The sequence below is a fragment of the Trematomus bernacchii genome, unplaced genomic scaffold, assembly GCF_902827165.1.
Source record: "Trematomus bernacchii unplaced genomic scaffold, fTreBer1.1, whole genome shotgun sequence".
Classification (NCBI taxonomy): domain Eukaryota; kingdom Metazoa; phylum Chordata; class Actinopteri; order Perciformes; family Nototheniidae; genus Trematomus; species Trematomus bernacchii.
In genome coordinates, this window is record NW_022987399.1 from 1 (window position 1) to 24,281 (window position 24,281).

At 39.3% G+C, this 24,281-nt stretch overlaps 2 protein-coding genes and 1 long non-coding RNA gene across 3 annotated transcripts; all 3 read right to left on the bottom strand.

The window, feature by feature from the left end:
• Window positions 1–186: 186 nt before the first annotated feature.
• LOC117486861 (myb-like protein P) lies at window positions 187–8,197 on the bottom strand. The gene is made up of 9 exons (XM_034135439.1): window positions 8,157–8,197; window positions 7,482–7,619; window positions 6,991–7,129; window positions 6,713–6,878; window positions 6,238–6,379; window positions 995–1,138; window positions 699–754; window positions 421–610; window positions 187–379 (listed from the first exon to the last, which is right to left on the bottom strand). The coding sequence occupies exons 1-9, from the start codon at window positions 8,195–8,197 to the stop codon at window positions 187–189; spliced, it is 1,209 nt and encodes a 402-aa protein (XP_033991330.1).
• Window positions 8,198–10,981: 2,784 nt separating this feature from the next.
• LOC117486856 lies at window positions 10,982–16,256 on the bottom strand. The gene is made up of 11 exons (XM_034135430.1): window positions 16,063–16,256; window positions 15,543–15,733; window positions 14,879–15,019; window positions 14,571–14,709; window positions 14,290–14,455; window positions 13,978–14,119; window positions 13,243–13,386; window positions 12,924–12,979; window positions 12,804–12,826; window positions 11,666–11,687; window positions 10,982–11,115 (listed from the first exon to the last, which is right to left on the bottom strand). Exons 1-11 carry the CDS (start codon window positions 16,174–16,176, stop codon window positions 10,982–10,984), a joined length of 1,272 nt encoding a protein of 423 aa, XP_033991321.1. The 5' UTR covers window positions 16,177–16,256.
• A 5,029-nt stretch (window positions 16,257–21,285) lies between these two features.
• On the bottom strand, window positions 21,286–24,098 carry LOC117486851. Its single transcript, XR_004556330.1, has 3 exons — window positions 23,521–24,098; window positions 23,203–23,282; window positions 21,286–22,138 (listed from the first exon to the last, which is right to left on the bottom strand). It is a non-coding gene; the product is annotated as an uncharacterized LOC117486851 (long non-coding RNA).
• Window positions 24,099–24,281: the final 183 nt, after the last annotated feature.

Below are 24,281 nucleotides of genomic sequence, written 5' to 3' on the forward strand. Positions count from 1 at the left end.
TTTGTTGTAATTAATGCGGTAGTTGTTGATGTTGGGATGGTTGTTGTGGTTAGTGGTGTAGTTGTTTTGGGAATGGTGGTTGTATTTTGTGTTGTAGTTGATGTAGTGATGGTGGCTGTAGCCACTGGTGTAGATGATGTTGGAATTGTGGTTGTAGTTTGTGTGTTTGTTGTATCTGGTGTTGTTTTAGTTGTTGATGGAATTGTGGTTGTAGTTTGTGTGGTTGTTGTATTTGGTGTAGGGGTGGTTGTTGTGATGAATGCGGTAGTTGTTGATGTTGGGGTGGTTGCTGTGGTTAGTTTGATAGTTGTGGATTGTGCAGTGGTTGTATCTGGTGTTGTTTTTGTAGTTGGTGTAGGGATAGTCGTTGTTGTTATTACTGAAGGAGTTGTTGTGAAATGAGATGTTGTGCTGGTTTGCTGAGTAGTTGTTGAGGGAACTGCGGTTGTAGTTTGTGTGGTTGTTGTATTTGGTGTAAGGGTGGTTGTTGTGGTTAGCGGTGCAGCCGTTGAGGGAATTGTGGTTGTATGTTGTGTTGTTGTTGGTGAAGTGATAGTGCTTGTAGCTACTGGTGTTGTTGTTGATGGAACGGCTGTGGTTATTGTTGGCTCTGTAAGGCGGAAAGGAGAATACAAGAAAGATTACCAAGGAAAATATAAATGAAATGTAAAAATAGAAGCTAAGACGGTTTAACTCACCATTTCCAACACTCACAATGACACATCGGAGCTCAGACTGATATTTGGTGGTTGAACTGTGGAAGTTAGGGTCATTTACAAAATGGTGACACAAATCTTTACCACCAATATAATATATTCATTTAAATTCATAAACCTACTCCCATTATCTTTTAGGAAGTTAAAAACGAAATTCCTCCCCATATCCTTTCTTATCTTTTATATTTATAGTGACAGACCTAAACACCTTTGCCTTCAGTTGAAAGCTTTCCTTATATGTTGCTATAGGCTAATGTTCAGCCGATCAAGTGACTGACCTCGTGATTGATTGTATGACAAAACAGATGGGATGGCTTTCTCCGTCTTCTTCTTGAGACGGCGTCCATCTCAGGAGGAACCGTCCTGCTCCTAATGAACTCTTGATTATGTTGTGCGGCCCGCTGAACAGCAGCTCAAACGTCCTTTAAAAAACAGAAGAAGAGTTAAAAGTTATCAATTCTAATTCTAGAGCATTATTGTAGCAACAAAACCTGTTTTTTATATAAATATATAGTGAAGTAACAACCGAAGTCGCTCTCCCTGTGTGTTTGGTAATCCAAGTTCCTGATTAAACTTTTTTTTTAATGCTGTTTTTCATGCCTTCATTGCAGTTGTTCTACGGTAAGCTGATTTTACATGAAGTGGTCAAATCAATATATGCCTTAAAAAGTCTGAGCTTGTAAAACAACATGGTGCTTATGTACAATTTACTCACACACACATTGGATTAACCTATGGATTAACCTTCAGCCGCGTTTTTCTCGTTGTAATGCCATTGAACACAACTTTTGATCAGAATAACAGCAAAAGGTGAGCATATCTCCGTGTTTTGCTACCTAAAGCTACGTCGTGTGTTGTCTGTATTTGCTTCCCCTGTCGCGAGTTCTGATCGCTCAGTGATGATACTTATATTTCTATAATCTGTGGAATATCAGCTTGTTAGCTAAACTTGTTTCTGCAGATCCGATAAGTATATCGATTAGGGATGTAACGATACCAAAAACTCACGGTACGATAATATCGCGATAAAAACTCCACGGTACCATATTTATCGTGATATTGAAAAATAAAGAAGGAAAAAACTGTGAATTTTTTATTTTTCATTTTATTTTGACATTTTTTTTTTTTACTTGAATTGTTTTTTCTTTATTGAATAATAAATCTGATTTGTACAGCATTTTAGTAGTATTTTAAAGTGTCAACAATATAATAATCAGACCCTGCAATAAAATAAATCAAGTTTCACTTTAGTTTTTCAAGTAACTCAACTCAAACTCACTAACTCACTCACTCAGCATCATCAGACAGGTTTTTAGGAATATGAGCATGCCCACATTTCCAGGTAGAAGCTGGGATGTTTGGGGGTTTACAATATCCCCTGCTGTGGAAAAAACTCTCTTGCTTGGTACTGATGTTGCTGGGACAGAGAGATATGCTTTGTCCACGGGTGACAGCAGTGGGTAAAACTGTGCATTGTCTCTCCACCACTTCAAAAAAAATACAGTTTTTGCCAAGAAGGTGAGGCTTATTGACAGGGCGAGATATACATATACTGTTGGTACTTAGCCCTGTAAATACGATGCCCTTTTGTGTTATCTGTTGTTTTATGTTCATGTTGTAACCTACTTGCTGCCATGTTGGACAGGTCTCTCTTGAAAAAGAGATCGATGATCTCAATGGGTTAGTGTTGTCACGATACCAACATTTTGGTTTCGATACCGATACCAAGTCAAGAATTGCGATTCCGATTCTTTTTCTTTTATTATTTTCATGATCAATACAATTGTAGTTTATCTGTTAAATGCAGTGGCGAGCCGTGAGCTTTATACCTAGGCCCTCTGACCCCCACCAATTCCCTCGAAAAAAAAAAAAAAAAAAGAGTTATTACGTCACAGCGTATACTTCAGCGGAATATCAAAACAACGGCCCAGGGTGCAAAACGCATCAATGACAGCGACCCTCTACCACACAAACAACACCTGTGAACCCAATTTGTGTTCTTTGACATTGAAAATGATATTGCATTGTGTTTGTTACTTTCGTTGCAGTTGTATGTCTTAAGTGTAATTTGGCATGCTTTTATTTTGAAGGCGAGTTCACGCTGTTGACAGGAAGTTGTTGTTGCTATGGAAACAAGAAAAGTTTCACAGCGGGCGGAACTTGTCATAAAGTCCGCGATAATAAAACCCACCCATTTAGAGGGAAGATATGATTGGTCAATTGTACTGTCATTTGACATTACTCTCTCGTTCAGTTACTATAGCGGACCCTCTGTGAATCGCAGAGAGGGCCAGACGAGCTTCTTTCATGTAACCCTTCACATTCAAACAGAGTCTGAACAGGCAGAATCGAAGGATTTATTTCTTTGGAAATGTTATTTTAAATACAATTAAATCAAGTTTTTTTTCGGTAAAACTAATGAAAAATATAACAAAAATAATATTAAAAAAATATATATTTAAAAAATATATATTTCTTTTAAATGTTTTTAAATATTATTTTTTAGAATATCTTAGGCCCTCACAGAGGGCCTAGAGGGCCCTGACGGCTCGCCACTGGTTAAATGTTTTCTTACAACATGGTCTCTTCTTTATACTTGAGTTTATGTGATTTCTTTGATAGTTAACTTTATATTTTATTAACATGTAATAGTACAGTAATATAAATAATTATTGACACAATGTACATTGCAGATGTTAGCCACATTGGTAAGTTAGCTAAAAAGATAGCCATATTAGACAGTTATCATTGCCATTAATTGCCTCGTCAAACTACGAAAACGTTCGTTTGTCACAAAATAAATTACACTTGTTTGACTTATACCCCATTCACACCAACGGTGTTTCGGGGCCGGTTCGGTGCTGGTGCTTGAAAAGCACCGGGTTTTCCTGTTCACACCGCAGCGGAGCAGCCTCTAAGCTCCGGAATCCGGTTCGTTTCGAGCACCAAAAAGTTGTCCGTCTAAATGCAAGAACCGCATACGTCACGCTTACGTCGGAGGGGGGCGAGATTAACCTGAGCTAACAGTTAAGGCGAGTACGGCAAATAAAAGTTGTAACAAGCAGTAGTGCTGAGCAAAGTGACTAGAACGCAACCACACACTTGTAAAAAAAAAAACACGCTTTATAAAGTCAGGCAACACTAACCAGGCTTCGTGTGATTCTGTTTATTTGTACCTTACTTTGACCATCTGTTCGCTGTTATTGATCATTGTGGAGAGCAGGCAGACGTTTTGTTTGTTATTATAGCAGCTATCGGATGGAATCAATACATGGGCTGCACAGGTTGTCATGTCCGACTATCACAAGTAGAATCATAATGAAAAATACGTCGGTAAAAAGTGCCTGTAGAAAACGGCTTAGCAAGTAGTCAGTTTAGCTTCGGTTGCTATGCTAACATCACCCATGTTATACCAGAGAAACTTTCATAACAGCGTTGTGATGCCAAACAGCGTCAATTCAGACTGACACCAAACAGCGTCAATTCAGACTGACACACATTCACTTAAGGGGAACTGGGGATATGTATCAGCTGCTTGTGTGACAGTCAGACAGTGAATACTTTAGAGCCGTGTGAGCTAACCCGGAGCTAACGGGAGAATACACTCGTGGAAGAGCAGCCGGCCAGCACTGCAGCGGTCGGTAAATGCCGCTGAAACACATTAATAAACAATGAACCACGGCACTCTGGAGAAAAGTATAAGGTTGGAGAAGTCGTTATTTAATTTAATCTGGCTTCGTATGATTAAAAGCAACGCAGTCCCCGGCCCGTTGTTGTTGTGAGGTGAGCTCCGTTGGGGAGAAAATCAGCGACGTAAACTGTGACGTCATGACGCAGCAGCGGCAGCACCAGTCGGTCTCTGAGCGGTGTGAAAAGAGCCGGAGCTAAACCGAAGTACTGGTTCCGAACCTGAAAAGCTCTAGCACGGAGCTTGAACCGGAGTTGCGTTGGTGTGAAAGGGGTATTAGATTTGAGGGCATGGGCTTGAGCATGATGTAATTATGTTATCTATCACATTCGCTAACCTGTCTGTCTTTAAATTCTTTAAACAGCTCTGGATGCCGGTCGGCGAGGTGCTTAGCCAAGTTTGATGTGTTGGCTCCCTTGGTTTGCAGGGATCTAAAACATGTCTTACAGACAGGCCTCGTGGTGTCCGTAGGCTTGCCCTCACTGTCAGAGATATAGCTAAAATACTTCCAAATTTCGCTTCTGGCGTCTTTTTTGTCAACAAGCCGAGGCGCGGCGGCAGTTGCACTCCCACTTGCAGCCATGCTTCTCGTTTTCTCACATTACATTACATTACATGTCACTTGTTAGACGCTTTTATCCAAAGCGACTTACATACTCAATACTGTGGACAATCCCCACAGGAGCAATTTGGGGTGAAGTGTCTCAGGGACACAACGACATGCTGACTGCAGTGGGGTTTGAACCTGTGACCCGCTGCACCACACGCCTCCACGCATGCTCTGGCAGCAAGCGCGTGCATGAGAGAGGGGAGGCACTTAGAGCGTGCTTGAGAGGGGAGGGGCTGCAGGCACGGCTGCAGTGCAGGGAGTGGAAGCAGAGCGCTGAACACACACGGCTCTTATTAAAACAGCGCTTTCTCACCGGAGTACTTTTCCCCGTCATTCTTAAAGTACCGATACTAATGAAACAGAGGAATCCTAAAAATGTTAACGGCAGGGTATCGCGGTACCTTTCATGTATCGGTACACTGTGCAACACTACAATGGGACCACCTGGTAAAATAAAGGTTTAAAAAAAAAGGGGTTTAAAATAAAAAAATTATATATATTAATATATTTAAATGTATAAAATCGCGGTAGATTTTGTCAGTCTCACGACGGTATTGAGACATGTATTTACCGCGATATCGCGATATTCGATATATCATTACATCCCTAATATCGATCGATTTATACCTAGTTCTGTGCTAAGTGCGTTAGCATGTTTTCGCTCAGGGCTCATTTAGACCCTTCTTGTGAGACTTGTGTTTTGTTTCGGTAAAAATGGTTCATATCATCAGTTAGCTGAGTTTCTTCCCGTTAGGACGGTATGACACATTCATAGTTTTTTAAATATTAAGAAGCCCTGAGACACAGTGTCGCCGGCGGGGTCTTTGGGGCTTAACAGGTTGCCTTTAAAGATCTGAGCTTGTAAAACTACTGAGACAACATGGTGCTTATGCACAATTTACTCTAGGGCCCTGAATGTATTACCCACTGTCTGTAAAAATATTAGCACCATACAGTTGGTTGGTTCAGTTAAACTTACACTCTTGTCAAACCTGTCTTGGTTTTTATTGTAAAGAAATAAAGTGTAACCCTAACCCTAAATTACAAAAGACAACATATCAGATTCCTTGTGCACCTGAAAATCTTTAAAGAATGATTACAATTTGTGTATGTGCCCGCCCTATTGTGTGTGATTTTTCATCTAACCAGAGAATGTCCTATGTCATTAACCTTTGGTATTTTGACATGTAAGTTCTTTACATTTAGTTGTATGTTAGACTTACGTGGAGACATTTGCCTCTGCATTGACGCTGATAGAAAGGGTCTGATTGACAGGGGCGTACAGTTGAGCTTTGTTGGCTGGAGTTGGTGTCAGGAACCTGGGCAGATAGAGTCCTTCTGTGCAGGAGGGCACTGCGGGGTCCACTGGAAAAATAAAGAAACGTTTTTAAGGACGGCAATGCCTTTACGGTCGTCCATGCATCAGTTGTTCCGACACTTTAAAATATCTTGCCTACTGTTTGATTGCCATAACCTTTTGTCAAATCTAGACCCATTTTAACTCAGCATTTAACTCTTTGAGAACTGATTCCTTTTTTTGTTGAAAGCATAAATTGGAAGAATAAAACAAATTCAAACCGTATCCATCGCTAGCTAGCAGAGGAATCATCCAATGACTTTGACAATTTACTCTCAAATAACTGATGATCAACAAGCTCCATGATAAATAACTTCAGGCAAAATAATAACAAATCTTACCCCTTACAACAAACTGGACAGGTATTTTGCTGATAGCACTGTTGACTGTCAGCCCTCCGTTTTGAGTCAGAGAGATGTTCTGCCTGGGAAAGTCCTCCATCACCATCTGGACAATGTACGAACCTTCGTTTACGCTGCTGGTGGGGCTGAAGGACAGAATACAGGACTGAAAGAGGACAAAAGGGGACAAGAGGTAAAAAAAAAGGTTTCCTGTCAAGTAATGAAATGCCATTCTTTTATAACGTCATCTTCAAGCATCAGTGACTGTAGCTACTCACTTCTGAGAGGCTGAGAACAGACGGCGTAGTGCACTGGGAACACTCTGACAGGGAGGAGCTTGCGTATCTGCATCTGACCTCATCTCCATCAGGATCAAAGTCCAGCAGGTGGAAATCTCTCCGACAGTTTGAAGGAACTCTGACAGAGAAAAACTATGTGAAGCACGAGCCAGGCAGCCAACCGATCTGCTGTTGCTCAATTTTGTCTAGACAGCGTTAACTATTAAATGTCAAAAGACAATGAGGTGATTGTCATTTGGTAGGAAATGGATATTGCATGCAATCTGACCCGTTTGTTGCTCACTGTTAGCTCCAGGAAACCTTTTTTTAATTTAAGCGTGAATCTGAAGTTAAAACCGAGATAAACCAATAAAATAAACCAAATGTACACACAATGTGATGTTTTTTCTTCATTTAAAAGGATGTGTTGTGGCATAAAATGGTAGAACTGCTGACAAATAGATAGACAAAGAAACCGTGAGGGGGGTCACCTCAAGGCTGGCAGGATTGTGGTCTGGGGCGATGTGTTGGCTTGTCCGATGTCCGACCTGTTCCTCAGCTCCACTCCAGTCACAGCTTTCCAACTCGAGATGCCATTCTTACTATTTATCCAGTTACCGCCAGTCAACCTTCATGAGAAAGTCAAGTTTTAACATGCTGAACAGAACCTGGCACATGTACCCATGTCTTGCATAAGCGTTCCTGTAACTTGGAAACTATTCTAATATTAAATATGTTTAACAATTATTATGACCAGAGCGAAAGCAATGATTGGAACAATATTGTTGTGAAACCAAAAGCTTTACCTTGCATTACTTTTCATTTATCTGACACTTTTATTCAAAGCGATTTACAATAACTTACAAAAACCTAAATATGGTGGTGGTTTCTTTCCTTGATTTCTCATTACATAATAGTTAACATGTATGTCTTACTGTTTTACCACCTTTACAACATGCTTTGGCAACGCTAAGTTTCAATATTGTCATGCCAATAAAGCAATTTGAATTTGTATAAACCACCACCAATTAAATTGAACCTTAATTTTTTGTTTTTGCAATTGCCAATCTTTTCTTTAAAGGTCTTCAAAAAATGTAATTGTGATTTTTGTACCCTCTTTTAAACAACAGACTACATTATGTGTATTATTACTGTATGGAACTCACTTTAATTGGAACTGAGAGTAGCTGGGAACCCGCCGAGTCATGATTCCCTCTCTTTGACACCACTCTCCACTGCTCTCCTCGTCCACATCGTTTAGCACCAGAGAAGTCTGAGTCCCGCATTTTTGAGGAGGGCAGCGCCAGGAGTCCCTCCGAGAACAAAGGTCGAAGCTCAGCTTATAGCGAAGGACAACCTGTAGTTATTACAGTGGCCGAGTGTTATTCCAGGGAAAGAAAACATAAAAAGTTGGGGGGAAAAAAATCTATCGTGTTTTTTTAGATAACATGAATGGTCCAGGTTCCATACAGAGACAACAAGCACCTCATTCAAAGGTAATACAAAAACAAATCCTTGTGAATCCCTCTAATTGTAGTTTTCTAAGAATAACATTTTCCAAAATTGCTGTTTTTAAATTGTTCAGCTATTATTCATTCACAAACTGTTAGTTATGTGAAGTTATTCTACTTATGTATTGTCACATTTCAACAGATACATATTGAATTAAAAGAAAACTTTACGTACCGTGAGAGATCCATCTGAATTAGTGTTTTTTGGGTAGTAAGTCATTACTGTCCCGTAAAAATGAGTCGACTGGGCGCTGCAGACCAGCAGTAGCAGCAGCAGAGAGACACACATAGTAAAGGTGTTACTTTCTCCACACAATGAGAGTAAATGACTACCAAGACTAAAGCATTTACTTCAAAAGACAGCCCTTCTTCGTCCCTCCCTTTCCCTTTTTGCTTTTTGGCTGTCTTCCACTCAGAAGGTCTTTTGAGTGAATAGTAGAACAATAAACCAGGAAACTGCCGGGAATGAGGAAATGTTTGGTGATAGGGTTTATTCCAAAGAAGAGATAATTATTTACAGATGGGTGAGTCCAGGTAGAAATCGATTGGATGAAATAATTAGACTAGATTGATTTAAAGGGTTTTTATTGTAAAGAAAAACCTAAATGAACTAAAAATTCAAGGAACTGTCCATTAAATCGTCACAGAGTGTGAGGTAAATAAGAAAAATTGGAATGCGGCCCGACCATAAAAATGTCAAATTTGGCTCCAAGCTACTCTGTACCATGCTCCTAGTTTATTTGTTACTCAGTGTTTTTGGATATAAATGGGAGGATGTTCCGGCGGTAAACTGTTATTGTTAATGTCATTTATATGTCGTAAAGTTAAGTGCAGGGTAGTGTGTGGAAACGTGGAAAAAGGTCAAACATGACACTTGCAAAGATGTTTTTTATGAAAAGAATATATGCAGTTCTATTTTCAGCTCTCAAACAGAAACGTGTATCAAAAGAAACAGAACAAGATGCTTCTCTTTCTAAAAACAAAAACAAGATTCCTCTTTCGAGCCCGCTTTCCCAATTCGAAATTGGCCAATCAGGTCACTTGATTAGTTGTGATTGGTCACAAAATTAACAAACAAATAAACAAAAACCTCAATTACTAATTTATTGTCATAATTACATTATTTACTTTCAAATAATACGTTTTAACCATACATCTTTGAGTGTCATCAATTCAACTTCATCCCCATCATTTGACCAATCACAGTTTAGACCCCGCCCACTCTCAAACCACATATCAAGACTGAAGGAGAACTGAAACTCAGCTCATGGATTTCATGATAGCTTTTCTGTTTATCATTTCTTTACAAAACATTTTTTTTTTAGCAGACAGTGAGAGGAATTTGGATCTTCCTCACACATTTGAAGAGCGGTTTGCTTAACAGTGAGGGTAGAGTTTCTGATCTTGCTGTTTTATATCTGATAGTCAACTGAAAAGCAAATGTTCCTGCAGGGGTCAGTAAAAGTTCACGTTGAATCAACAAGTGTTGCTCTGACGAGGCGGAGAGTCATGTCTGATGTCAGCCCTTGTCTAACAAGTTCATCTCTTATCTGCAAAAGAAAAGTAACAGTAGTGCTGAGATATGATCATGACAACAATCAGATATCATAGTTCTGTGTAAAGTGAGTGCTGTTATTCTTATATTGCATAGTCCTTACACAACGTCTCAAATGGTTTCTTGGAGACACATGATACTTGACATTAACTTTTACTTTAACACACACTTCATATATTGATTACAAATTCCATAGTGCTTACAACATATAATCACACCTGCAACTAGCCTTGGTAGGAGCAGTAAGTTGGGAAAACATGGCGGTTTTTTCCAACGCACCATTATTCCTAACCCCAATAGTCTAACAACTGTTTAATCTTACAAAAAGCCAATTTTTTTGACACTTTGTTACCCCAAAAACTTTCCAGAAAAAGAAATCCTATCCCCACAACTAACAGAAGCACATGACTTGTTATTATTTAGGACGACATCATCACATCTTTCCCATCGGAATATTATTTTCCTACCATGGAGAAGGAATTATGCTTTTCTCTGGTTGGCTTAACATGATATTCTAACCCTTAACCTAAAACATCTTACTCCTTATGGCAAAACAAACCAACCTAACCAGCAAACCCAATAAGTACTAGCTAATCAGAGGGATGGTAGGGCAGGTCATGACTTGACAGTAGGGAAACAATAGAGTGGTGCAGTGACGAGCCCTAAAACCCGGAAGTGAGTTAGCATTTAACAACTACTGGTTCCCTCGTCTCAGAGTCAATGGGAGTTCTCCATAGGATTTAGGAAAATAGCTCGAAATAAGGTCTGTGGTTGACACACATTTAAGAGACGGATCACGTTTTGTTCTACGACATTAAATACATCAGCAGTTTGTTTTAAGGATAAAGGGGTGAAAAGGGCTTCCCGGTTCAACGAATCATTTTTGGGATTTTGGAAAAATAGGCAGAAGAAACATTAGGAAACTTTAAATTGATGCTTTGACATGAGCTGATCTCTGAGTAGACAATAAGAGGCTGACCTGTTGTATGATGGTACTCCTGATGAAGTCCTCAGACAGTGGAGACGCAGAGGAAATCTTGATTATTATAGCTACAACACCTAGAAGAACAGTGACTTGACATTACAATGCAGGCCAGAAGAGTGCTGAAACACTAATATGCATAGAGAACCTCAACTGATATGTGATTGTTCTTATTTAACTTTCTTCACAGGCCATAAGACTATTAAACACCTGAACTTTTGAAACAACCTCCATAACATTAATCTGGCTGCAACTTAGACATTATTTATCTAATATATCATATTCCAATCACTTGTATATAGACTCTTATTGCACTATTTCACTATTTCACTTTTTTACTATTTTTGTTTTTGTATTTACTTGCCATTTTTTTTCTTCTGATTGTCTGTTTTATTGTGTTGCACTGTTGGAGGAGCCTGTGACCTAAAATGTTCATTGTCATAACTACACTGTAGCTATGTACGTATGACCAATAAAAGCCTTGAACCTTGAACTATTTGCATTAAGAGATACAGAGGTGGGCCAAATTACTGCAATTTGGTTTCCCGTTTACCATCCTGCAGTTTTCTATGGAAAACTCCTCTTGGTGAAAACATAGTTTAAAACGTCACCATTTGTCGTACTCACCTTGTTTTGAGACTCCAGTTACAGGTGTTGGGGATTCAGTTGTGTCTTCAGATGTAGAAATCCGTGATGGACTTGATGTTGTAGTAGTAGGGAGAACAGTCGGAGTTGGTGAAGGGACGATGGTGGATGTTTGAGTGGTTGGTGTAGGGATAGTTGTTGTGCTGAGAGGGATAGTTGTTATTGATTGAGTAGTGGTTGTAACTGGTGTAGTTGTACTGCTGGTCAAAGTCAGTGGGGTAGTTGTTGAGGGAACTGTAGTTGTAGTTAAGGCTGTTGTTGTAGGGATGGTTGTTGTGGAATGAGTAGTGGTTGTAACTGGTGAAGTTGTTGTGCTAGTTGTAGTTAGTGGAGTAGTTGTTGGAGGAATTGTAGTCATAATTTCTGTGGTTGTTGTAGGAATAGTGCTCGTGGTCAGTGGTGTAGTTATTGTGGATTGAGTAGTTGTTGTTGCTGGTGTGATTATTGTAGTCATGGTTGTTGTTTGTGCAGTTGATATAGTTGGTGTACTTATGGTTGTTGTGGTCTGTGGAGTAGTTGTTGAGGGAGTTGTAGTGTGAGTGATTGTTGTAGTTGTTGTAGGGATGCTTGTTGTGGTGGTTAGTGGAGTAGTTGTTGAGGGAGTTGTTGTAGTTTGTGTGGTTGTTGGAGTAACTGTTGAGGGAACTAAGGTTGTAGTTTCACCGGTTGTTCTTGTTGTTGTTAGTGGAGTAGTTGTTGTGAAATGAGTACTGTTTGTAACTGGTGTAGATGTTGTTCTGGTGGTAGTTAGCTGAGTAGTTGTTAATGGAACTGTGGTTGTAGTTTGTGTGGTTGTTGTATTTGGTGTAGGGGTGGTTGTTGTAATTAATGTGGTAGTTGTTGATGTTGGGATGGTTGTTGTGGTTAGTGGTGTAGTTGTTGTTGGAATGGTGGTTGTATTTTGTGTTGTTGTTGTTGTTGTTGTTGTTGTTGTTGTTGTAGTTGATGTAGTGATGGTGGCTGTAGCCACTGGTGTAGATGATGATGGAATTGTGGTTGTAGTTTGTGTGGTTGTTGTATTTGGTGTAAGGGTGGTTGTTGTGGTTAGCGGTGCAGGGGTTGAGGGAATTGTGGTTGTATGTTGTGTTGTTATTGGTGTAGTTATAGTGCTTCTAGCTATTGGTGTTGTTGTTGATGGAACGGCTGTGCTTATTGTTGGGCGGAAAGGAGAATACAAGAAAGATTACCAAGGAAAATATAAATGGAATGTAAAAGTAGAAGCTAAGACGGTTTCACTCACCATTTCCAACACTCACAATGACACATCGGAGCTCAGACTGATATTTGATGGTTGAACTGAAACATATCAATACGCTAAGTAATTAACAAAATGGTGATACAAATCTTTACCACCAATATAATATATTCATTTAAATTCATAAACCTACTGCCTGGAGTCCATTTCCCATTATCTTGTAGGAAGTTAAAAACTAAATTCCTCCCCACATACTTTCTTATCTCTTATATTTATACTGACAGACCTAAACACTTTTGCCTTCACTTAAAAGCTTTCCTTATATGTTGCTATAGGCTAATGTTCAGCCGATCAAGTGACTGACCTCGTGATTGATTGGATGACAAAACAGATGGGATGGCTTTCTCCGTCTTCTTCTTGAGACGGTGTCCATTTCAGGAGGAACCGTCCTGCTCCTAATGAACCCTTGATCATGTTGTGCGGCCCGCTGAACAGCAGCTCAAACGTCCTTTAAAAAACAGAAGAAGAGTTAAATGTTATCAATTCTAATTCTAGAGCATTATTGTAGCAACAAAACATGTTTTTTATATAAATATATAGTGAAGTAACGACTGAAGTTGCTCTCCCTGTGTGTTTGGTAATCCAAGTTCCTGATTAAACTTTTTTTTTAATGCTGTTTTTCATGCCTTCATTGCAGTTGTTCTACGGTAAGCTGATTTTACATTAAGTGGTCGAACCAGTATATGCCTTTAAAAGTCTGAGCTTGTAAAACTACTGACAAAACATGGTGCTTATGCACAATTTACTCTAGGGCCCTGAATGCATTAGCCACTGTGTGTAAAAATATTAGCACCATACAGTTGGTTGGTTCAGTTAAACTTACACTCTTGTCAAACCTGTCTTGTGCGTCTAAATTACAAAAGACAACATGTCAGATTCCTTGTGCACCTGAAAATCTTTAAAGAATGATTACAATTTGTTCCCGCCCTATTGTGTGTGGCTAAAAGTATTTTTCATCTAACCAGAGAATGTCCTATGTAATTAACCTTTGGTATTTTGTTATGTAAGTTCTTTACATTTAGTTGTATGTTAGACTTACGTGAAGACATTTGCCTCTGCATTGACGCTGATAGAAAGGGTCTGATTGACAGGGGCGTACAGTTGAGCTTTGTTGGCTGGAGTTGGTGTCAGGAACCTGGGCAGATAGAGTCCCTCTGTGCAGGAGCGCACTGCGGGGTCCACTGGAAAAATAAAGAAACGTTTTTACGGACGGCAATGCCTTTAGGGTCGTCTCTGCATCAGTTGTTCCGACGCTTTAAAATGTGACAATTTTGACAATTTACTCTCAAATAACTGATAATCAACAAGCTCCATGATAAATAACTTCAGGCAAAATAATAATACATCTTACCCCTTACAACAAACTGGACAGGTATTTTGCTGATAGCACTGTTGACTGTCAGCCCTCCGTTTTGAGTCAGAGAGATGTTCTGCCTGGGAAAGTCCTCCATCACCATCTGTACAATGTACGAACCTTCGTTTACGCTGCTGGTGGGGCTGAAGGACAGAATACAGGACTGAAAGAGGACAAAAGGGGACAAGAGGTAAAAAAAAAAAGGTTTTCCTGTAAAGTAATGAAATCCAATTTTTTTATAACGTCATCTTCAAGCATCAGTGACTGTAGCTACTCACTTCTGAGAGGCTGAGAACAGACGGCGTAGTGCACTGGGAACACTCTGACAGGGAGGAGCTTGCGTATCTGCATCTGACCTCATCTCCATCAGGATCAAAGTCCAGCAGGTGGAAATCTCTCCGACAGTTTGAAGGAACTCTGACAGAGAGAAACAATATGTGAAGCACGAGCCATGCAGCCAACCAATCTGCTGTTGCTCAATTTTGTCTAGACAGAGTTAACTATTAAATGTCAAAGGATGTGTTGTGGCATAAAATGGTAGAACTGCTGACAAATAGATAGACAAAGAAACCGTGAGGGGGGTCACCTCAAGACTGGCAGGATTGTGGTCTGGGGCGATGTGTTGGCTTGTCCGATGTCCGACCTGTTCCTCAGCTCCACTCCAGTCACAGCTTTCCAATTTCTGATGCCATTCTTATTTTGATTTATCCAGTTACCGCCAGTCAACCTTCATGAGAAAGTCAATATTTATCGTGCAGTACAGAACCTGGCACATGTACCCATGTCTTGCATAAGCGTTCCTGTAACTTGGAAACTATTCTAATATTTAATATGTTTAAAAATCATTATGACCAGAGCAAAATAAATGATTGGAACAATATTGTTGTGACACCAAAAGCTTTACCTTGCATTACATTTCATTTATTTGACACTTTTATTCAAAGCGATTTACAATAACTTACAAAAACCTAAATATGGTGGTGGTTTCTTTCCTTGATTTCTCATTACATAATAGTTAACATGTATGTCTTACTGTTTTACCACCTTTACAACATGCTTTGGCAACGCTAAGTTTCAATATTGTCATGCCAATAAAGCAATTTGAATTTGTATAAACCACCACCAATTAAATGTAACCTTCATTTTATGTTTTTGCAATTACCAATCTTTTCTTTAAAGGTCTTCAAAAAATGTAATTGTGATTTTTGTAACACAACACACTACGTTATGTTTATTATTATGGAACTCACTGTAATTGGAACTGAGAGTAGCTGGGAACCCGCCAAGTCATGATTCCCTCTATTTGACACCACTCTCCACTGCTCTCCTCGTCCACATCGTTTAGCACCAGAGAAGTCTGAGTCCCGCAATTTTGAGAAGGGCAGTCCCAGGAGTCCCTCGTAGAACAAAGGTCGAAGGTCATCTTATAGCGAAGGACAACCTGTAGTTATTACAGTGGCCGAGTGTTATTCCAGGGAAAGAAAACATAAAAAGTTGCGGGAAAAAAAATCTATCGTGTTTTTTTAGATAACATGAATGGTCCAGGCTCCATACAGAGACAACAAGCACCTCATTCAAAGGTAATGCAAAAAAAAAATCCTTGTGAATCCCTCTAATTGTAGTTTTCTAAGAATAACATTTTCCAAAATTGCTGTTTTTACTTTTTCAGCTATTATTCATTCACAAACTGTTAGTTATGTGAAGTTATTCTACTTATGTATTGTCACATTTCAACAGATACATATTGAATTAAAAGAAAACTTTACGTACCGTGAGAGATCCATCTGAATTAGTGTTTTTTGGGTAGTAAGTCATTACTGTCCCGTAAAAATGAGTCGACTGGGCGCTGCAGACCAGCAGTAGCAGCAGCAGAGAGACACACATAGTAAAGGTGTTACTTTCTCTACACAATGAGAGTAAATGACTACCAAGACTAAAGCATTTACTTCAAAAGACAGCCCTTCTTCCTCCCTCCCTTCCCCTTTTTGGTTTGTGTCTGTCTTCCACTCAGAAGGTCTTTTGAGTGAATCGTAGAAATTCCAAAGAAGATATGAAGGTAGATATGGTGCAAAATGCGAGAGCTTGTAAAACCTGATGTGAGCACTTGTAGAGTACAATGTGAAAATTTGCAGAAAGAAATCTGAGCTTTTGTGCATATATTTACACTTGTATAAAATATCCACGTATCTGTGAACCAAATTTGAAGTCACAGAAGAAAGAAAAGTGTTGTAGCTTGTAGAAAAAAAATTAACTTAGTGATGAAATGTTCACTTGCAGAAAAAAATATATTTTTAAAATATATTTTCCATTACAACTTGGTTATTACAACCTCTCAAATCAGTCATTACAACTTCACAAATCTGCTCTGTGGCAGTATTCGACGAATCTGCGGCCTTTTCCTACACTTCTTGCAATGAATGTGTCGCTAAAGTAATTTTCACCTGTAGATGTGGGGGGAGGGAGGGGGGTTGGAGCGAAGGGGCGGAGCTATCAGAACGACGAGGCGCAAGCTCGGGTCAGTCACACACAAGTCACAGCCATAGTCTGTGACTGTTGCCCCTTTCACACCAACGCAGCTCCCGTTCTAGCTCCCTGTGAAAGGGGCAACAGTCACAGCCATAGTCTGTTGCCCCTTTCACACCAACGCGGTTCCCGTTCTAGCTCCTTGCTTGCGCTCTTCTGGTTCGGAACAGTTTTTTCTTTTCCACCCCCGTTTTATTCACACCGCCCAGAGCCCGACTGATGCTGCCGCGGCTGCGTCATGACGTCACCGTTTACGTCGCTGATTTTCTCCCCAACGGAGCTCACAACAGCAACAATGGGGGACTGCGTCGGGTCGATGATCGTGTTGCTTTTAATCATACGAAGCCAGATTAAATTAAATAACGACTTCTCCAACCTTATACTTTTCTCCAGAGTGCCGTGGTTCATTGTTTATTAATGTGTTTCAGCGGCATTTACCGACTGCTGCAGTGCGGCTTGTCCACCGGAGTTTATTCTCCCGTTAACATATCCCATAAGTGAATGTGTTTCAGTCTGAATTTACGCTGTTTGGCATCACAACGCTGTTATGAAAGTTTCTCTGGTATAAAATGGGTGATGTTAGCATAGCAACTGAAGCTAAACTGACTATATTGAATACTTGTTGCTATCCTATTGTGGCATAAGCCGTTTTCTACAGGCATATTTTACCGGCGGATTTTTCATTATGATTCTACTTGTGATAGTCGGACATGACAACCTGTGCAGCCCATGTATTGATTCCATCCGATAGCTGCTATAATAACAAACAAAACGTATGCCTGCTCTCCACAATGATCAATAACAGCGAACGGATGGTCAAAGTAAGGTACAAATAAACAGAATCACACGAAGCCTGGTTAGTGTTGCCTGACTTTATAAAGTGTGTTTCTTTTATAAGTGTGACGTTGCGTAACTTGTATTTGCCGTAATCGCCATAAACTGTTTGCTCAGGTTAATCTCGCCCCCCTCCGACGTAAGCGTGACGTATGCGGTTCTTGGAAGAACCGGTTTTCGGAGAAAAGACCCGGCTCCGCTGCGGTGTGAACAGGAAAAACCGATGCTTATCAGGCTCAAGCTCCGTACCGGCCCCTGGAACCGCGTTGGTGTGAAAGGGGCATGTGCAGGGCCCCGCAGTCACCGTTTTTTGGGGTAATAAGTCATTACTGTCCCGTAAAAATGTGACGACTGGGCGCTGCAGACCAGCAGTAGCAGCAGCAGAGAGACAAACATAGTACTGTAAAGGTGTTACTTTCTCCACACAATGAGAGTCATACAATAAACCAGGAAACTGCCGGGTATGAGGAAATGTTTGGTGATAGGGTTTATTCCAAAGAAGAGAGGATTATTTACCGATGGGTGAGTCCAGGTAGAAATCAATTGTATGAAACAATTAGACTAGATTGACTTAAAGGGTTTATATTTTAAAGAAAAACCTAAATTAACCTTTAGAGAACAAGAAGACATATATAAATACAAATTCAGACAACACTCAGGGAACTGTCCATCAAACCGTCACAGAGTTTGAGGTAAATAAAAAAAATGCAGGGACTGCTCTTTAAATTGCGCACCTAATAAATAAAGAGAATTGGATCCAGAAAAAAAAGGAAACACTTGGATGCAATTTAATAGAGTTGGGATGCACCCTTTGCGAAAAGCAAATGTTCCTGCAGGGGTCAGTAAAAGTTCACGTTGAAGTGTTGCTCTGACGAGGCGGAGAGTCATGTCTGATGTCAGCCCTTGTCTATCAAGTTCATCTCTTATCTGCAGAAGAAAAGTAACAGTAGTGCTGAGATATGATCATGACAACAATCAGATATCATAGTTCTGTGTAAAGTGAGTGCTGTTATTCTTATATTGCATAGTCCTTACACAACGTCTCAAATGGTTCTTGGAGACACATGATACTTGACATTAACTTTAATTTAACAGGCACTTCATGTATTGATTACAAATTCCATAGTGCTTACAACATATAATCACACCTGCAACTAGCCTTGGTAGGAGCAGTAAGTTGGGAAAACATGGCGGTTTTTTCCAACGCACCATTATTCCTAACCCCAATAGTCTAACAACTGTTTAATATTACAAAAAGCCAATTTTTTTGACACTTTGTTACCCCAAAAACTTTCCAGAAAAAGAAATCCTATCCCCACAACTAACAGAAGCACATGACTTGTTATTATTTAGGACGACATCATCACATCTTTCCCATCGGAATATTATTTTCCTACCATGGAGAAGGAATTATGCTTTTCTCTGGTTGGCTTAACATGATATTCTAACCCTTAACCTAAAACATCTTACTCCTTATGGCAAAACAAACCAACCTAACCAGCAAACCCAATAAGTACTAGCTAATCAGAGGGATGGTAGGGCAGGTCATGACTTGACAGTAGGGAAACAATAGAGTGGTGCAGTGACGAGCCCTAAAACCCGGAAGTGAGTTAGCATTTAACAACTACTGGTTCCCTCGTCTCAGAGTCAATGGGAGTTCTCCATAGGATTTAGGAAAATAGCTCGAAATAAGGTCTGTGGTTGACACACATTTAAGAGACGGATCACGTTTTGTTCTACGACATTAAATACATCAGCAGTGACCCCACTGGTGATCTTTGAAGAGTTTACGTGTCTGAAAAACGATGGTTGTTAATAAGTGGCTGAATAGGACTACAGAATTTGTGGAGAACGTTGTACGTCATAACGCCGATCACGTAAACATTCCCTTGTTGGAACCTTTTAAACTGAGTAATACAATACAGACAAAGGTCACGGCTTGAAACTAACAACATCTCTTGTGTCTGGGCTTGTAAAGTCAAGGTGCGTTCCACCTACAGATAGTTTTCTATTGTTTGAATCATGAGAAGTCATCTATATTTTGTAAAGGTAAGGCATGGTAACACGTAGACTTTCAGTGTTTTTCTTAAATAACATACAGTATGGGGTTAATAATTGAAGAGGAGATCGTATGCTCAATTTCAGGTGTATATCAGTATGTAGTGTCTCTACTTTAAAGAGTCCTCTCCTGCTGATGTTCAGGTGTATATCAGTATGTAGTGTCTCTACTTTAAAGAGTCCTCTCCTGCTGATGTTCAGGTGTATATTAGTATGTAGTGTATCTACTTTAAAGAGTCCTCTCCTGCTGATGTTCAGGTATATATCAGTATGTAGTGTCTCTACTTTAAAGAGTCCTCTCCTGCTGATGTTCAGGTGTATATCAGTATGTAGTGTCTCTACTTTAAAGAGTCCTCTCCTGCTGATGTTCAGGTGTATATCAGTATGTAGTGTCTCTACTTTAAAGAGTCCTCTCCTGCTGATGTTCAGGTGTATATCAGTATGTAGTGTCTCTACTTTAAAGAGTCCTCTCCTGCTGATGTTCAGGTGTATATCAGTATGTAGTGTCTCTACTTTAAAGAGTCCTCTCCTGCTGATGTTCAGGTGTATATCAGTATTTAGTGTCTCTACTTTAAAGAGTCCTCTCCTGCTGACAACCGCTTCGAGATGTCCCGTATCACGTACAATGTGTCAGATCACTAGCATATAGAAGTGTGAGTGTTACGTAGTGATGTCACTATGTTCTGGAAGTAAACAAAGGAGTCCAATGGAGACATTTGTTCTTTAATTATTTTCTCACTTAATTTATGCAGTTTCTTTCAGTTTGAGGTCATTCTGTACACTTATGTACATTAGAAACATTTCAGAGTTAAACACAATACAATTAAGAAACAGTGCAAGACAAAATAAAGCTTCCTGAATGAGCATAATCAACAAAGTCTTAAAGGTTACCTATCATGCTATTTTTAGGCAATAGCATAGGTCTCAGATATATAAAAATATATAAAAAAAACATGTCTATGAAGTGTTTTGCTAAAAAAAAGATCACCCATTCTAGCCATGCCTCATATCCCTCTATTTCTCTTCCTGTTCCAAAAGTGCTGATTCTGAGTATGAACAGGTCTCTCTTGAAATGAGACCCTGTGTCTCAATGAGATGTTCACCTGTATAAATAAAGGCTAAATTAAAAAAGCTTCTTTTTTTTTTAAATAGAAAAAAAATAAAATAAGAGGGGGCGGAGCTTATGCCAGATAGGCTACTGTCTAAAATGCTGCGGTGATGAAACGCAAGGATTATTAGATCAAGGATTATTTCTGAAACAGTATGGAGCTCAAAGGCTTTCTCTCATGCCGGTTATACCACAAGGTGAGTTCCTTTTTATTTCCTGCTTCTTCACACACATGCTCTCCAGTACAGGTTAGCTCTGAGTGTTAGCGATGCTAATGTAAACACCGACCATATTACGTCCAAAACAGTCGGGCATTGTTTCTGATAGCAACGTTTCTGATAGTGCTATGGTGTCACCGATATTACGTCATATCGGCCGCAAATCTGGATCAGCTCCGTAACCGTTGTAACCCCGTTTTTAGAGATTTGGGTACGGAGGAAAAGAGAGAGGGTTTTATTTTCTGACGCTGCGTGAGTTCCCTGACACACTGGGGACACATAGTTATGTATAAAATACATCAAAAAGTGAATTTTGCATGATAGGTCCCCTTTAACGGAATAACCTTCATTTATGTAAGATTTTTTTTTGTTCAGTTTAAATTAATTGAGGTTACTAATTTTTGCATTTGGACCTAAAACACATTGGGAATAAAATCGATATCAGCAAAACTTAGAGTAACACTAGTCAACTATTTCATCAAAAATGTGATGACTTCAACCACCTTCTGCAATAAAACTCTAAACAAAACTGAAGACTTTGATTTTAAATCATTAAACTCTGATCATATACATAATCTAGAATATTGAATTTGAATATGTTTTATTTGATTGAGGGAAAATGCAATACTTAGAGTAGATAAAATACTGTCCCTATTGGGTTTTTGCATATACAGTGTAATAGAAATATACTGCTTTCACTCATAAAACTATAATACACTTCAAATATGGAAATATAATAAAATATACATCAGTAAACACACTACATTTTTCACAGCTATGGTTTGCATTCACCCAGATTTTGCTGCGAAGGATTTTAATATCTGTAATTAATTCGATTTCCTTTGGTGAAAGTAGATAGTCCTTAATTCAGATTGTCAAATTCGGAGTATTAATTTCATCTTCAGGTGAAGTTAGGAATAAAAGATTATGAAGTGGTGTTTGCTCAAAAGAGGCTGACCTTAAGGTTTTACATTTGAGTGGCACCTACAAATATTCAGGTTTAATTGACAGGGGTTGCTGGGTTTGTGAGTCCAAGTTGAACACTTCTGACGAGGCGTAGAGTTATGTCTGATGGCAGCCCCTTTCTCACCAGCTCATCTTTAATCTGTAGAAGAAAATAGAAATAAGTGCGAGATGTAGAAATATATATGATTATGACAATTATGATGAATTATGACATCATTGTTCTGTGTAAAGTGAGAATACTCTACCCAGTCTCCCAAACAAACGTGTAATAGTTGGTCGACAGTGCAAAGTGTAGTATATTCACAAATAACCCTCTCAGGACGTGACAACAAAAACATGGAGCTCAAATAATCTTCGTAATATCTATCAAACTACGGATCCTACACATCCACTGGACGTAGTTTCTAAAAGTACAATATAAAGTTCTCGCTAGAAATGTAATCAAAAAGCATTTTAATGGCCAAACTATCCTACAATTTAGGATTTTCCACAAAAAATAAATCGGGTGTCCGCCATGTTTTTTTTTCTCCTCACGCCGGGAAAGTTTGTGATCACGTGACCTGGGCACTGGTCATTAGAAATGAATAGGAAAAAATATTGTATCCATCTTGAGAGGGTTATTTGTGAATATACTACGTTTTGCCTTGTGGACAAACGTAGCTATTACACGTTTTTTTGTGAGACTGGGTTGGAATACTGATGCTGTTATATTGTATAGTCCTTCTAAGTTATCTACAATTGTTGGACGCTTACGATACTTGAACCTTACTTTCAAAATAAGTTTGCAATTGTTCTTTTTATTTATGCATTCATTTCAAATGTAACACATATAGTTAAACCTGAAAATGTTTCCTGTAATGAAAGCCCATTTGTCAGAGAGTCCATTACTCTGGGACAAATGGACAGGTTCTCAAAGTCTGTGGTTTGAAAATAAACGCTCTCCCTGCAACTAACAGAAGCACATCGCAAACAATTATGCAAGAGCTAGCTCAACAGATTTAAATCTGAAAGGTCTAATGTATTTTCAAACAATGTGCCTTTGAAACCAGGGGTGTTTGTTTTAAGGATAAAGGGGTAAAAAGGGCTTCCCGGTTCAACGGATCATTTTTGGGATTTTGGAAAAATAGGCAGAAGAAACATTAGGAAACTTTAAATTGATGTTTTGACATGAGCTGATCTCTGAGTAGACAATAAGAGGCTGACCTGTTGTATGATGGTACTCCTGATGAAGTCCTCAGACAGAGGAGACGCAGAGGAAATCTGGATTCTCATAGCTACAACACCTAGAAGAACAGTGACTTGACATTACAATGCAGGCCAGAAGAGTGCTGAAACACTAATATGCATAGAGAACCTCAACTGCGATTGTTCTTATTTACCTATGTGCATTAAGAGATACAAAGGTGGACCAAATTTTATTTGTACTGCAATTTGGTTTTCCGTTTACCATCCTGCAGTTTTGTGTGCAAAACTCCTCTTCGCGAAAACATAGTTTAAAACGTCACCATTTGTCGTACTCACCTTGTTTTGAGACTCCAGTTACAGGTGTTGGGGATTCAGTTGTGTCTTCAGATGTAGAAATATGTGATGTACTTGATAGTGTAGTTGTAGGGAGAACAGTCGGAGTTTGTGAAGGGACGATGGTTGTAGTTTGTGGTGTAGTTGTTGTTGTAGGTACGGCTGTTCTTAGTTGGTGAAGGGTGGTTGTTGTAATTAATGTGGTAGTTGTTGATGTTGGGATGGTTGTTGTGGTTACTGGTGTAGTTGTTGATGGAATTGTGGTTGTAGTTTGTGTGGTTGTTGTATTTGGTAGAGGGGTTGTTGTTGTTGTTAGTGTGATCAATGGGGATAGTGCAGTGGTTGTATCTGGTGTTGTTGTAGTTGTTGATGGAATTGTGGTTGTAGTTTCTGTTGTTGTTGTATTTAGTGTAGGGGTTGTTGTTAATGTGGTAGTTGTTGATGTTGGGATGGTTGTTGTGGTTAGTGGTGTAGTTGTTGATGGAATTGTAGTTGTAGTTTGTGTGGTTGTTGTATTTGGTGTAGGGGTGGTTGTTGTAATTAATGTGGTAGTTGTTGATGTTGGGGTGGTTGTTGTGGTTACTGGTAAGGTTTAGTTGTTGATGGAATTGTGGATGTAGTTTGTGTGGTTGTTGTATTTGGGTGTAGGGGTGGTTAGGTTGTGGAATTAATGTGGTAGTTGGTTGATGTTGGGAATGGTTGTTGTGGTTATTGGTTTAGTTGTTGATGGAATTGGGGTTGTAGTTTGTGTGGTTGTTGTATTT

What these genes read in the sequence shown, in the direction of transcription:
- LOC117486861 (XM_034135439.1), bottom strand. Translation starts at nt 8,197, where the DNA reads ATGACTCGGCGGGTTCCCAGCTACTCTCAGTTCCAATTAAA. An exon ending in TACTCTCAGTTCCAATTAAA is followed by an intron (nt 7,620 to 8,156) that starts GTGAGTTCCATA and finishes TTTCTCATGAAG; the next exon opens with GTTGACTGGCGGTAACTGGA. An exon ending in GTTCCCTCAACAACTACTCA is followed by an intron (nt 380 to 420) that starts GCAAACCAGCAC and finishes CAACTCCTTCAG; the next exon opens with TAATAACAACAACGACTATC.
- LOC117486856 (XM_034135430.1), bottom strand. Translation starts at nt 16,176, where the DNA reads ATGTGTGTCTCTCTGCTGCTGCTACTGCTGGTCTGCAGCGCCCAGTCG. An exon ending in ACAATCCTGCCAGTCTTGAG is followed by an intron (nt 14,710 to 14,878) that starts GTGACCCCCCTC and finishes TCTCTCTGTCAG; the next exon opens with AGTTCCTTCAAACTGTCGGA. An exon ending in TTCCATCAACAACAACACCA is followed by an intron (nt 11,688 to 12,803) that starts ATAGCTAGAAGC and finishes TCCCCAACACCT; the next exon opens with GTAACTGGAGTCTCAAAACA.